Source organism: Cherax quadricarinatus, chromosome 49, assembly GCF_038502225.1.
Source record: "Cherax quadricarinatus isolate ZL_2023a chromosome 49, ASM3850222v1, whole genome shotgun sequence".
Lineage (NCBI taxonomy): Eukaryota > Metazoa > Arthropoda > Malacostraca > Decapoda > Parastacidae > Cherax > Cherax quadricarinatus.
The window spans coordinates 5,897,993-5,911,328 of NC_091340.1; the positions used below are offsets into that span (position 1 = coordinate 5,897,993).

Below are 13,336 nucleotides of genomic sequence, written 5' to 3' on the forward strand. Positions count from 1 at the left end.
AGGATCTGAAGAATACAATAAATTATAGCCTGAGATGTGAGAAATAACAGCAGAGTGTAATTTTGGTTCCTGTAAGCAAACACCAACAGGGGCAAACTGGGAGAGTAACATCTGAAGCTCACCCCGATTACCCCTGAGGCCGCGTATATTCCACTGTAAAAAGGCCATGATTGGCAATGATAAAGATACTTGAAATCCGCAGGTAAGGGTTCCTACGGACTAGAAGGGTTAGAAAAGTCCACATGCGGAGGCAGTGGAAAATGTTCAAGCAGCGAAGGAACGGTGCGCTGTGAAGAAAGGAGTTGCGCAGATGGAGCAGAGGAGAGAGAAAGAGCGGAAGGTGGATCAGTGTCCATTGATGGTTTGGTCTCTGCAATATATTCAGAGATTGCTTCAAGTGTTTCGGAATTCAGAGATGTCGTATGGGAGACAATATTGGGAATGGTAGGGGGAGGATGAGTAAAGATTGGAACTGTATTGGACTGTACCAAGGTAGGGGGGGGCGAAAGGGTGGAGGGAACTGGAAAAGCGTGGCAGGGGACAGAAGAGACAGGAACCTGGGAGGTGGCAGAAGAGGAAGAAACTTGGGAGGGAACAGGGGAGGAAGGTACATTACGAGGAGGAGGGTGAACCTCTGCACTTGTAACTGAGCCAGTGAGAGGGGAAGAACTAGGGACAGAGACAGGGAGGGTAAAATGAGGAGGTGGAAGATGGGTAGGAGGTGTTACCGGACCTTTTTTTGACTTTCGAGAAGTAGAGGGACGATTGGGAAGAGGTGTCGTACGAGGTCTCGTCGATACTGAGGCTTGTAAGAGAGAACTCGAAGAAGCGAGATTAGACTGAGGCGTTGAAGTAGGGACGTCTGAGCCGAGGACAGCAAAAGGATTAGATACAGGAGTGATTATGGGAGAGGTAACCACAGAGGTGGGTGTAGAAGATGGGATACCAGAAGTGGGGGGACGTTTTGAAACACGGGAATAAGAAACACGTGGGAGTCTCCCTTGGAGGCGGAGATGAGAAACTGCCATGGCATAAGGGAGACCTTCTGTCTCTTTGAGGTAACGGATTTCCCGCTCGTTTAAATAGACCTGACAACGGCGAGAGTACGAAGGGTGAGCCTCATGACAGTTAAGGCAAGAGGGAGATTGATTGCAAGACGTATTAGAATGGTCATCGGCACCACAGACTGGGCATTCGGCGATAGATCTGCAATATTTCGCTGGATGGCCAAATCGCCAGCAATTTCTACACTGTTGTGGTGTAGGGATCACCTTTCGAACTTGTAACCGATGTCCTGCTATATAAACTGAGGATGGGAGTTCTCGGCTGTCAAAAGTTAAACGAGCCACATTGCTAGGGTATCGTCTCCGCCCACGGGCAGGAAGAACGTAAGTGTCTACCTTGAGGATTGGGAGATCTTGGAGTTCCAGCTGTTCTAGAATGTCGGTGCCACATGTCTGGAAATTTTGTTGAACTATGGTATGGGGCAGAATGACGGTACCACTACAAGAATTGAGGGAATGATGTTTTTCAAGGGTGACAGGAACAGTATCTATATGGGAAAGACGAGAGAGCTCACGAGCCTGGGTAGCATTCTGTACGGTAATGATGCGCGTACCGCTCTTAAGAGCATGAAAAGAAATATCTTTACCAACATGGCGTAGGAGTGCCTTGCCAATACTATGGTCAGAAAGATAGGCAGTAGAGGAAGTTGGTCGTAAAGTGAAGAATTTAGTCCACTGTTCAGTCTGAAACTGAGCGTGGAAAGGTAGTGAAGGACGTGTCGATCGTTTCTGAGAAGAACGAGAAGGTGAAGGTGGAGAAGTATCATCAGCAGGTAATTGTCGTTGACGTTTAGGCGTGGGACCAGAGTTGGTCCGACGTGGAACGGGTCGGCGATTTGAAAATTGCCGCACCGTAGAGGGAGAGGCCGGAAGCATAGTCAGAGGAGAGCGAAGGTCTGATAAATCGAAGGAGTCAGTCGAGGCCTCAGTACCTGAAGCGGGTGAGGAAACAGCACCGGCAATAGGTACAGAGGCATGAGGAATGTCTGAAGAGTGGTCCAAAGACGAGGCGGGGTCAGAACGGGGTGCGGTATCAAGAAGGGGCCCGGGGGTACCAGGTTCATGGACTAGGGCTGCCATGGTTAGGTTACTTCTTTCTTTTTGTTTTTAAGAAAAAAAAAAGAAAGAAGAAAAGAAAATAAAAATAAAAAAAAGAAAAAAAAAAGGGGGGACCGGGGAGGGATAGATCCTAGGAGGAATGAAAGGGCCAGAAATCTCCCTCCGCGCCCAAGAGGACCTCAGCACCGCAAGTAGCGCAGATGCAGCATGGAACCCGTGCCATACCCTACCCATCATGCTAGTAAACTAACAATCCGGGATAGCAACCTCACATCTGCCGAGCTACCTCGGTGGACAAAAGAGAGGGCGGCCGGATATCCGCCACAAAGCATACCTCCTTCGGCCACCACCCCCGGAATCCGAAAGGTGGCTTCCAGAGATACACTCGTCGCCCGAAAGACACCCAAAGCTACTCCGGGATACCGGAGAGGGATCGGGACATCCCCAGGCGATCCAGATTCCACGGCAAACTATGCCACCGCTAAGAACCTCAACGGAATGGGATGGACCCCGGTATCCTTTCTCCTACCCAGGAACTAGCGCGCCTGTGGGAGAAATCCCAAAGGACAAAAAGAGGAAGGGCAAAAGGGAGGAGTGGGGAGGAGGAGGAGGAAAGGAAAAAGGGGAGGATGGGATAGGGGAGGGGAGATTGGGGGGTAATTAGGTTCGGTCTGAGGAAGAAGACCGATAGGTCTAATTCCTCAGACCAAGAGCCTCTTCACCACGCCAAGGAGCCCCCCTTGAAGAGGAGATTAGCCAAAGGTATGCTAAGTTCCTCTTTACATTCCTTTAACACCCTTGCAAACAGTTCATCAGGGCCTGGGGATTTGTTAGGTTTTAATTTCTCTATTTGTCTGAGAACCATATCACTAGTTATTGCAATCGTGCATAATTTATTATCGTCCTGTTCTACATAATCTATTATTTCAGGAATTTCGCTAGTATTTTCCTGGGTAAAACCCTAGAGGAAGTAAGTATTGAAAATTTCACACATATCCTTATCACTGTCAGTGATCTGACCTGAGTTGCTCTTAAGTGGGCCTATCTTGTCCCTAATCTTACTTCTGTATACCTGAAAGAACTCTTTTGGGTTAGTCTTTCAATCCCTTGCGACCTTAGCCTCATAATCCCTTATTGCTTTTTATTTCTCTCTTTAATTGAATATACAGTGGACCCTCAGGTAACGATATTAATCTGTTCCAGAGCTTCTCTTTAACTGATTTTTTCATTAGTCGAATTAATTTTCCCCATAAGAAATAATGGAAATCCAGTTAATCCATTTCAGACACCCAAAAGTATTAACAAAAAATATTTTTTTTTTAAAGATTAAATATAGATATACATACAGAAAACAATGACAAATAAATATAAAACCCTAATAAAATGGATAAATGAACATTTAACATCACACTTACCTCTACTAACTCTTGTTGGTGTATGGAAGACGGGTAGGAGGCAAAAGGAAGGCGAGTTTATTATGCTTCAATATGATGCTAATGTCATGTCTCCATCTTATTTATCAATCATAATTCATCTAATATGACATAATAACCAATATTAACAACATAGAAACATGTTATATACTCTAGAATGGATAAAATGGCTTATTTAGCAGTTACAAGCCCTAAAAACAATGAATACAAAATATATCGCATGTACGCGTGGAATTGTCCTCACTGGCTTGTAAACAATGGCACACTGGCTGTACATGAAGTCATGGAGTGGCCGAGCCTCTCAGGCTGCGCGGACACATTCGGGACGAATGTCTTTAGCCGAGCCAATACACTGTATTTTGACACAAAAACGTGTCGCTACCCGATTTTTTCATTAGCCGATGACATCATTACACAAGGGTCCACTGTATTGATTTCGTAACTGCCCATCCCCTCTTTTGATACGCCTATATATGCTTCTTTTTTGACCAGTGAGATGTTTTAATCTATTGTTCATCCATTTGGGATCATTTTTGTTAGATCTAATTTCCCTACTCGGAACAAAAGCTGTCTGGGCAGCTAGAACTATGCTCTGAAAAACGTCATATTGGAAACCAAGATCACCTCCCTGGCCCATAGTCAGGTCATCCCAATTTAGCCCACCCAGGTAATTTCTCGGTCCCATGAAATTGGCCAAGCGAGAGTCTAGGACAGAGATTTGATTGCAGTTATCTGGGTAATTCCACGATATATTGAGACTAAGTGATTTGTGATCACTTTCCCCATGCTCATCATTAACCTCAAGATTATTAATTAGTGATTCTTTGTTGGCAAGAACCAAGTCAAACAGATTGTTTCCTCTAGTTGGTTCTGTCACAAACTGTTCTAAAAAGCAATCCTGAACCATATCAAGAAAGTCACTAGACTCAAGATTTCCTGTCGTATTGTTCCAATCAATTTGCCTAAAGTTAAAATCTCCCATTAACACAACATTTTCGTATCTAGAGGCCTTATGAATTTCATCCCATAACAGTTTACTGCATCCCTATCAAGGTTTGGGGGGCCCATAAATCACACCCAAAATTAATTTGTCACGACCCTCGAGAAACTGTAGCCAAACAGATTCTGTGTCCGATGTTTCTAATCTTATATCATGGCTAAGACAACAATTGAAATTATCTCTGACATACATTGCCAATCCACCACCCTTCCTGTTGACCCTATCAGTGTGGAATAGTTTATAACCCTGTATGTTGCATTCAGAAAGCATTTATCTATCTTTCAGGTTGAACCAGGTCTCTGTTATACTAATAATATCTATATTACCTGCACTTGCAAGTAATCTTAGCTCATCTATCTTATTTCTTAGACTCGTACTATTTGTATAGTAAACCTTAAGGGAGCTAGTCACACATTGCCCTCTACTATCTCTCTTTGTTTGTTGATCAATTGATTTACCTTTACTTGCAACTTTATTTTGAATATTGTCTTTTAAACATATCCCTGAGGTATCCCAGTAATATCTGCTGTTTTCAACCCTAATACTGCAGCCCGATTGTTACCCACAAATACCCATACCTTTATAATCTATCAGTTTAAAGTCCTAGGCAAGTCATCAATTACCCCCTCAATCGAACTGGCTAATGCAGCCACTCCAGCCCCAGAGAGATGAACCCCATCCCTTGTATACATATCACGTTTGCCATAGAATTTGTCCCAGTTATCAATGAATGGGATTGCAAGCTCCTTACAGTACCTGTCTAGCTAGCAATTTATACCAATTGCCCTAGATATCCATTCATTGCCCACTCTTTCTAGGCAAGATGCTACATATAACTGGGATCCCTCCCTTAGATCTGACTACTTCTATGGCTGACCTGTACTTATCCAGCAGCTCCTGTCTCCTGCCCTCCCCAATGTCATTACCCCCAGCACTAAGACAGATAACGGGCTTGTTCCCATTACCTGACATCATAATATCCAGCCTGCTGACTATGTCACCAACACCAACTCCTGGGAGGCACACCGTCTGTATGATCTTTTTATCTCTGTTACAAAAAGCATGGTCCATATATCTTACCTGAGAATCTCCTACAATTAGAATATTCTTACCTTGATTAGCAGGGGAATCAGTGGTACCTTTAACCTCGCTAACCCCTGAAGTACACTCATCCTGGAGAACAGAGAATCGATTTCCTACCTTCACATCTTCTCTGTTAACCCTCCTTATCTTCCTTCTTCCTGAACTGTAAACCACTTACCACTTAAAGCGGCTGCCATTCTCACTGCTGGTGACCATTTCCTCCTTACCAGCTAAATCCATCTGACACACTCAAACCCATCTAGGCGAAGCTTCAGCCTCCTGTTTTCCTCCTGAAGAAGTAGAACCTCCTCCTTCAACACTTGAACCTGAGATTCTAAAACACTACAACAAGCCATCGTGCTTGGTAACACCCCTCGCTAACTCCCAAGAGCTTAGGCAGGTATGACCACACGTGACCACTGACCTCAGCGCATTGGAGAAAACTATATAAGATGATTGCTTTTGGGAGCAATGTTATTGCAGAGAGTTTGCATATTGTTTAGATCAGTTCTTGAAAGGTTAATGTCATCTGTGGTAACTGCCATTGTGATTCAAATGAAGGGATGAGGAGGAGGATCTCAGAGTTCAAGCTGAAATTAGTGTTGATAGTTGCAAGATCTTCACCTCAGCCCAGCAAAATTAAGTCTGACACATCAAGTGGTCATAAGGGGGTAAAGAAGCTGAAACTGATGGGTTATGACAGACATGTTAAAAGCAGGGGCGAGGGAATATAGTTTTGGAGTGGTTGGTACTTTTGTTCAATAAATGTATGAAAGAGGGGAAGGTACCTAGGGATTGGCAGAGAGCACGTATAATTCCTTTATGCAGTGGACCCCCGGATATCGGCCAAATCAGATTTTGTCTGCTTTTTTGGCCAAAATCTTGGATTTCAGCCGGCAACTCGGAAATCGGCCATATTGGACGCATCCACCCTAGACGCCGTATGCGTGAGTCAGTCTGGCTGTCTCTCAGTGAGTGAGCAACACACTGCGCATTCATCCAAATATTTCGTTATAATCCATTCTTTTGTGGTTTATTGAGTGGAACTGAAATAAGCCACCATGGGCCCAAAGAAAGTTCCGAGTGCCAGCCCTTTGGTAAAGAAAGTGAAAAACACGATAGAATTCAGTGACACAACCTTGTCCCACTTCGTGCAAATCTTAGAGATGCCAGAAACAGACCTCTCTTGACAGTTTTTTTTTGTGTGACAGGGGTGCAGTGACTCTCAAGCTGGTCCTAGTGCCAGTAAAAAAAAAACAAAGAAAGGAAGTAACACCTGGATAGGGACTTGATACCTTAACCCTTTGAGGGTTTCGGACGTACTAGTACGGCTTACGACCCAGGGTTTTTGACGTACTAGTACGCCTAAATTCTAGCGCCCTCAAATCTAGTGGGAGAAAGCTGGTAGGCCTCCATATGAAAGAATGGGTCTATGTGGTCAGTGTGCACGGTATAAAAAAAATCCTGCAGCACAGTGCATAATGAGAAAAAAAAAAAACTTTGACCGTTTTTTTGGAATAAAACAGCGACTTTGCACTGTATTTTCGTATGGTATTTATTGTTGTATTCTAGTTTTCTTGGTCTCATTTTATAGAATGGAAGGCATATCATAGAAATTTAGATGATTTTGACTGGTTTTACAATGAAAAGTACCTTGAAATTGAGCTCAAAGTAGCAGAAATGTTTGATTTTTACCAAAGTTCAAAAGTAAACAAATCATGCCAAGCGTCCAATACACGTCAACTGGTGAGTCTAATATTCTTTTGCAAGTGCGCCAATATGGTTCATACCATTTTTTACACTAATGCAGTAGTCTGTATAACAGTAAATCTTCTATTTTTTGTGAGAATAAAAATTCAAAGTGGAAAGCAAAAGAATGTAAGTGGGGCCTTGAGACGTGACTAATGAACAGAGGAAATGTCATTTTAGTGCCAGGAATGTATTTCTTGTTTGTTCTGGACCCTATTCGGAAATTGGCATCTTTTGAAATTTGTGTGAAATTGGCAAAATAGCTAAATTCTGACCACTGTACTGGATAGTTGATATTGGTAAATGGGTGGTTTCTTGCACTCATTCAATAGAAAAAATGGAGTTCTAGCGAAATATTCATGTTTTTTGTCGACTAGTACAGTGGAACTGGCAGAAAATGGGGCTCAAATTGGGCAAAATCGCCGATCCGTAAACATCGCCGAGACCGCTAATTTCGCGAGAGCATAATTCCGTAAGTTTTCCATCAAATTTCATATTTTTGGTGTCATTATGATAGGGAAAAGATTTTCTATCTTTTCATAAGAAATTTTTTTTTTTTTTTTAAATTTGGCCGACCCTGAGAACGAGTCTCGGAGAGGGCCTGTCGACCCTCAAAGGGTTAAGACCTTATGGAAGGGGATTCCCTTTCCAAACAATAATCAGTCCTCCCTCCCTCTCTCCTCCCTGTCTTCCATACGCCAACAAGAATCTTCAATAAAGGTAAATGTGATGTTAAATGTTCATTTATCCATTTCATTAGTCATTTATTTAGTTCTCATTGTTACTTTTTGCTGATGATACTGTGCTTTTGGGAGATTCTAAAGAGAAGTTGCAAAGGTTAGTGGACGAGTTTAGGAGGAAGTTGAAAGTGAACATAAATAAGAGTAAGGTGATGAGGGTATCAAATGAGTTAGGTAAAGAAAAATTGGAAATCACATTGGAGGGAGGGAGTATGGAAGAAGTGAATGTGTTCAGATAACTGGGAGTAGAGTTGTCAGCAGATGGGTTTATGAAGGACGAGGTTAACCATAGAATTGATGAGGAAAAAAAGGTGCATTGAGGTATCTGGAGACAAAAACCATTATCCATGAAGGCAAAGAAGGGAATGTACAAGATTATAGTTATCCCAAATTTCGGCCATAATTCGTTCCAGAAGGAATAGTGTAAATTAGATTAGTCCGTTTCAGACCCCCAAATATACACTTACAAAAGCACTTACAATAATGCACTTACATAATTGTTCGAGTTGAGAGCTATATGAAGCTCGGGGTATGACTGTATAGTGGTACCAATGCTCTTATGTGGATGTGAGGCATGGGCTGTGAATGCTGCAGCGAGGAGGAGGCTGGAGGCAGCGGAGATGTCATGTCTAAGGGCAATGTGTGGTGTAAATATTATGCACAGAATTCACAGTGTGGAAATTAGGAGGTGTGGAGTTACAAAAAAGTATTATTCAGATGGCTGAAGAGGGATTATTGGGGTGGTTTGGTCATTTAGAGAGTATGGAACAAAGCAGAATAACTTGGAGGGTGTATAAATCTGTAGTGGAGGGAAGGAGGGGTAGGGATCATCCTAGGAAAGGATGGAGGGAGGGGGTAAAAGAGGTTTTGTGTGCAAGGGGCCTGGACATGCAGCAGGCATGTGAGCCTCTTAGGAGTGAAGGGAGACGAATGGTTTTTGGGACCTGATGAGCTGTTGGAGTGTGAGCAAGGTAATATTTTGTGAAGGGATTCAGGGAAACCGGTTAGCCAGACTTGAATCCTGGAGGTGGGAAGTACAATGCATGCACTTTAAAAGGAGAAGTTTGGGATATTGGCCATTTGGAGTGACATCTGTCATATCTGGACACCTCTGCAAAGACAGTGATTGTGTGAATGACGATGAAAGTGTTTCTTTTTTGGGTCACCCTGCCTCAGTGGGAGACAGCTGACGTGTTAAAAAAAAATCAAGTGGTAGTAGGGAGGTCAGTAGGAAGTCAATGTACCATGTTTATGGTCTCTACCACATCAGTTCTGTAAGCAGCATTGATGACTACCATAGTACAGAACAGTCATACTTCTGAGGTTTGAGCAGGACAGTTATAGGTAGGATCATTACTTGAAATAGGATATCAATATTACTTCTTGATACCCTGGTGATCATGTTTGTTGTCAGTCTGAAGTATACTAATAACTGTTGATTCTGACTTATTTTACAGATCAGTTATATTTTACAGGTAACCAATCATCACAATGTACTAGATTTAGGTGTAGCCAGCAAGTGCGAAGTTAACTAGGGAGAGATGCCACATCCCTGGTAAGTCCATTTGAATTTGTCATTAATGAGTGACTGGTTCCTTCTCTCTCCTATCCATTTTTATCCAGAAAAAAAAAAAAACTGTAGATTTGTGAAAGGCATGAATAAATGATTTTATTTATTACCAATCATATCAAAGATGTGCTCACAGTTTTCTGCAGGAGCTATGCTCCCCTTTCTTAGATCTAACCTAATTATCTTCCAGTCCCCATGTGCTGTATGACTTTAATGGGTTTAGTGTTTCCCCATTAATGTAATAATTACCCTGGGACATGACTGCTTCCTTTTCTTGGAGAGTGGGTCGTCGGCAGTATGGGATGCATCGATGGCCCAATAGGAACCCTTGCCAGGGTCGTCCTTTGTACGCGGTACCTTTTTGAAGCACTTGTTGAGAGAGAGATTGTGGCGCACAGAGTTCTGCAGGGAAACGTGTGAGCTATTACACATTCATACACTTTACATAGTTGCAAAGATAGCTTCAACAGGATGTATGTGGCCCTGAGGAGGGAAGAGACTCACCTTCCAGCCAGAGGCAGCTTGGCGGTAGTAGCAGAAGCTGTCGGTGATCCACTGGTAGATTTCTGCCAGAGTCATCTTCTTGCGACTGCTGCTGTTGATTGCCATCGTGATGAGGCTGGCATAACTGCAACAGTGGAGGTATTGTTAGGGACCAGAAAGTGTGTGTACAGGGACTAATACAGCTGTAACAGCAAAGGTATTGTCAGGGTCCAGGAAGACAGTTTACAGAGATTGGGACAGCTGTGCCTGAAGACATTGTTAGGACACAGAATGCCTATACAGGGGCTGGACATCTGTGATTCAACTAATTCACCATTGTTACAAAAAACTAATGTGTTAACATATGCAACTTGGTTTTCATTATATTCTAAATGGTTAATAACTGTGAGGCAGAGAGTTCAGCAAACATACTTGTGGAAGGTAGTGAAGTATATAAAAGAGCTGACAATACTGTATTTGGAAGTCTGGAACAGGGAATGAATATGTTTATCTTCAGAAAGCTGAACACTGATTCTTTAAGAGAATATAGGATTACATAAATATACAGTGGAAATATAAGATATCCTATGAAACAAAGTAGTGTGTTAACAGTTTTATTTTAAAGCAGATAGGGCAAAGTTGTATACTAGTTATGTGCAGGAAGTGCTGCTTGTTATTGAAGAAACCACTCCTAATATCACAGCTCAGAAATTACTGTTAATACAGACCTAAACTACATGAACCAGCTGATTCTTGCTATTTTCTGTATATCCACTTTTTAATTCTTGCCTTTTCACTATCATGCATCTTCTCTCTCCTTCATACCAGATCAGTGGTCAAAAATTTGCATTTTAATTTATTTTACACCTGACCCCTTGAACAACTTGGGTTAAAGGTCAAAAATCCATGTCTGATCAAAACCATGTCGGGTCAAAAATCCATGTCTGACATTTGAGTCTCCAAAACCTAAACTACAGTTGACAGGAAGCCTTACCAATAACATAAACACTGTATTCTTACAATAAAGTAAGTTAGAGAAAAAATGTTACTAAGAAAATCATAAGAGAAAATACATTTACAGTACTGTACTGTGTTTATCAGTACCGCAAGTTTACGTAGTCTGTTTACAAGTTGAATTGTCTGTCAGTACCTACATCAATATTGTCTTATATGATACAAAACATTGTAGATGTTATACATATTACTAACACTAGTAATATGTACAATAGTAGTAGAGTATGTACTACAGTTGATTTTCTGCAGATATTTTTTTTTTTTTTTTTTCAACAAGTTGGCCGTCTCCCACCGAGGCAGGGTGACCCAAAAAAGAAAGAAAACAATTTTCTTCTTATTCTTTTTAGTAATCTTTACAGGAAAAGGGGTTACTAGCCCATTGTTCCCTGCATTTTAGTTGACTTTTACAACACGCATGGCTTACGGAGGAAAGATTCTTATTCCACTTCCCCATGGATATAAAAGGAAAAGTAATAAGACCAAGAACTATTAAGATAAAATCAAAGAAATCTCAGATGAGTGTGTATAAATAAATGTGTACATGTATGTGACCTAAGTGTAAGTAGAAGTAGCAAGACATGCCTGTAATCTTTTTTCTGCAGATATGATTGAATATTGCATCTTTACATTTGTTTACATTTCTCTTGACTGCAAATGGCATCATGAACGATCTAAGTGTTTATTTTTTTGTGTGTAAGTTTTGATAAATTTTAACTTTTTATAATATATTTGTGTGTATTTTATAGTAAATGATAAAATAGACAAGTTTCTAAATATATCTTATGCATTCATGACATACCTAACTTTTTCTTAATTGTTTCGATATTTCAAAGCTACACGGTTTGTGAGTTTTTTCAAATTGTCGCAATTCTCCAAAAAAAAATTCCAGTATAATTATTGAAAAAAATCTGCATGTAAGTGGACCCGTTCAGTTTAAACTTGTGTTGTTCAAAGGTCAACTGTATATATAAAAGCAAGTACAGGTGTCCCTCAACATTCGTGAGGGTTAGGGGATCAAGAGCCTCGCGAATGTTGAAAAACCGTGAATGTTTGGTGCCCCAATATATTGTAGGGAAATATAATACAATACTGCTTAACTTGTTGAACCATGAACAATCATAAAATACATGAAAATGTCGTAAGTTGTACTAAATATATACATGTTATGCTTTAATAACATGTATGTTATTAAATACCACAGACTCCACCACTGCCTCCACCACTTCCTCAACCAATGCCAGTCCCTACTACCCTCCCTCCGACCCCCGCAACTGGCAGCCAGCCCTCCCACCACTCAGTGTGGTGAGTGTTTTGTTTGTTCATTATTTGCTATTAAACTACAGTATAAATAATGTAAACACATTCATGACTGCATATTGGAATGGCTATTTGAACAGGTATTGGACGGTGACATCATGTGTTTACTCTTGAACACAGCAAAGAATCAAACATTTCTGCTACTGCTAATAATAATAATAATAATAATAATAATAATATGATATAATTGAAGAAGGAAATTGTACAAAAATACGAGGGAGTGGTTGACACATCGTCAGTGTGGCTTTGTTTATGCTGGAGTGAACATTAGTCTCCCTGCTCTTCCAAACATTTCACAATAATTCAGCGGTTGAGGCAGTGGTAGAGGCAGTGATAGAGACAGTGATAGAGGCAGTGGGTGAGGCAGTGGTATTTACTAACATATACATATGTTATAAATAATAATAGTACATATTAATATTAATAACATTTATAATAATAATAATAAATGTTATTCATAATGTACTATTATTATTTATAATAATAGTAGTAGGTAGGTTGGTAGACAGCAACCACCCAGGGAAGTACTACCGTCCTGCCAGATGACTGTGAAACAGAAACCTGTAACTGTTTTGCATGATGGTAGGATTGCTGGTTTCTTTTTTCTGTCTCATAAACACGCTAGATAACAGGGATATCTTGCTACTCCTACTTACACTTTGGTCACACTTCACAGACATGCACATGCATATATATATACATACATCTAGGTTTTTCTCCTTTTTCTAAATAGCTCTTGTTCCTCTTTATTTCTTCTATTGTCCATGGGGAAGTGGAAAAGAATCTTTCCTCCGTAAGCCATGCGTGTCGTATGAGGCGACTAA

The 13,336-nt window shown here is 41.1% G+C and overlaps 1 protein-coding gene across 12 annotated transcripts in view; it reads right to left on the minus strand.

The window, feature by feature from the left end:
* Nucleotides 1-13,336, minus strand: part of LOC128696987 (forkhead box protein J3-like) — a 96,697-nt gene that overhangs the window by 14,198 nt on the left and 69,163 nt on the right. For all 12 annotated transcript variants that reach the window (XM_053788458.2, XM_053788450.2, XM_053788455.2 and 9 more), the window contains 2 exons: nucleotides 10,203-10,326; nucleotides 9,948-10,100 (listed from right to left, as the gene is read on the minus strand). In XM_053788458.2, the coding sequence (XP_053644433.1) occupies nucleotides 9,948-10,100; nucleotides 10,203-10,326 (277 nt within the window). The remainder of the gene's footprint in view (nucleotides 1-9,947; nucleotides 10,101-10,202; nucleotides 10,327-13,336) is intronic.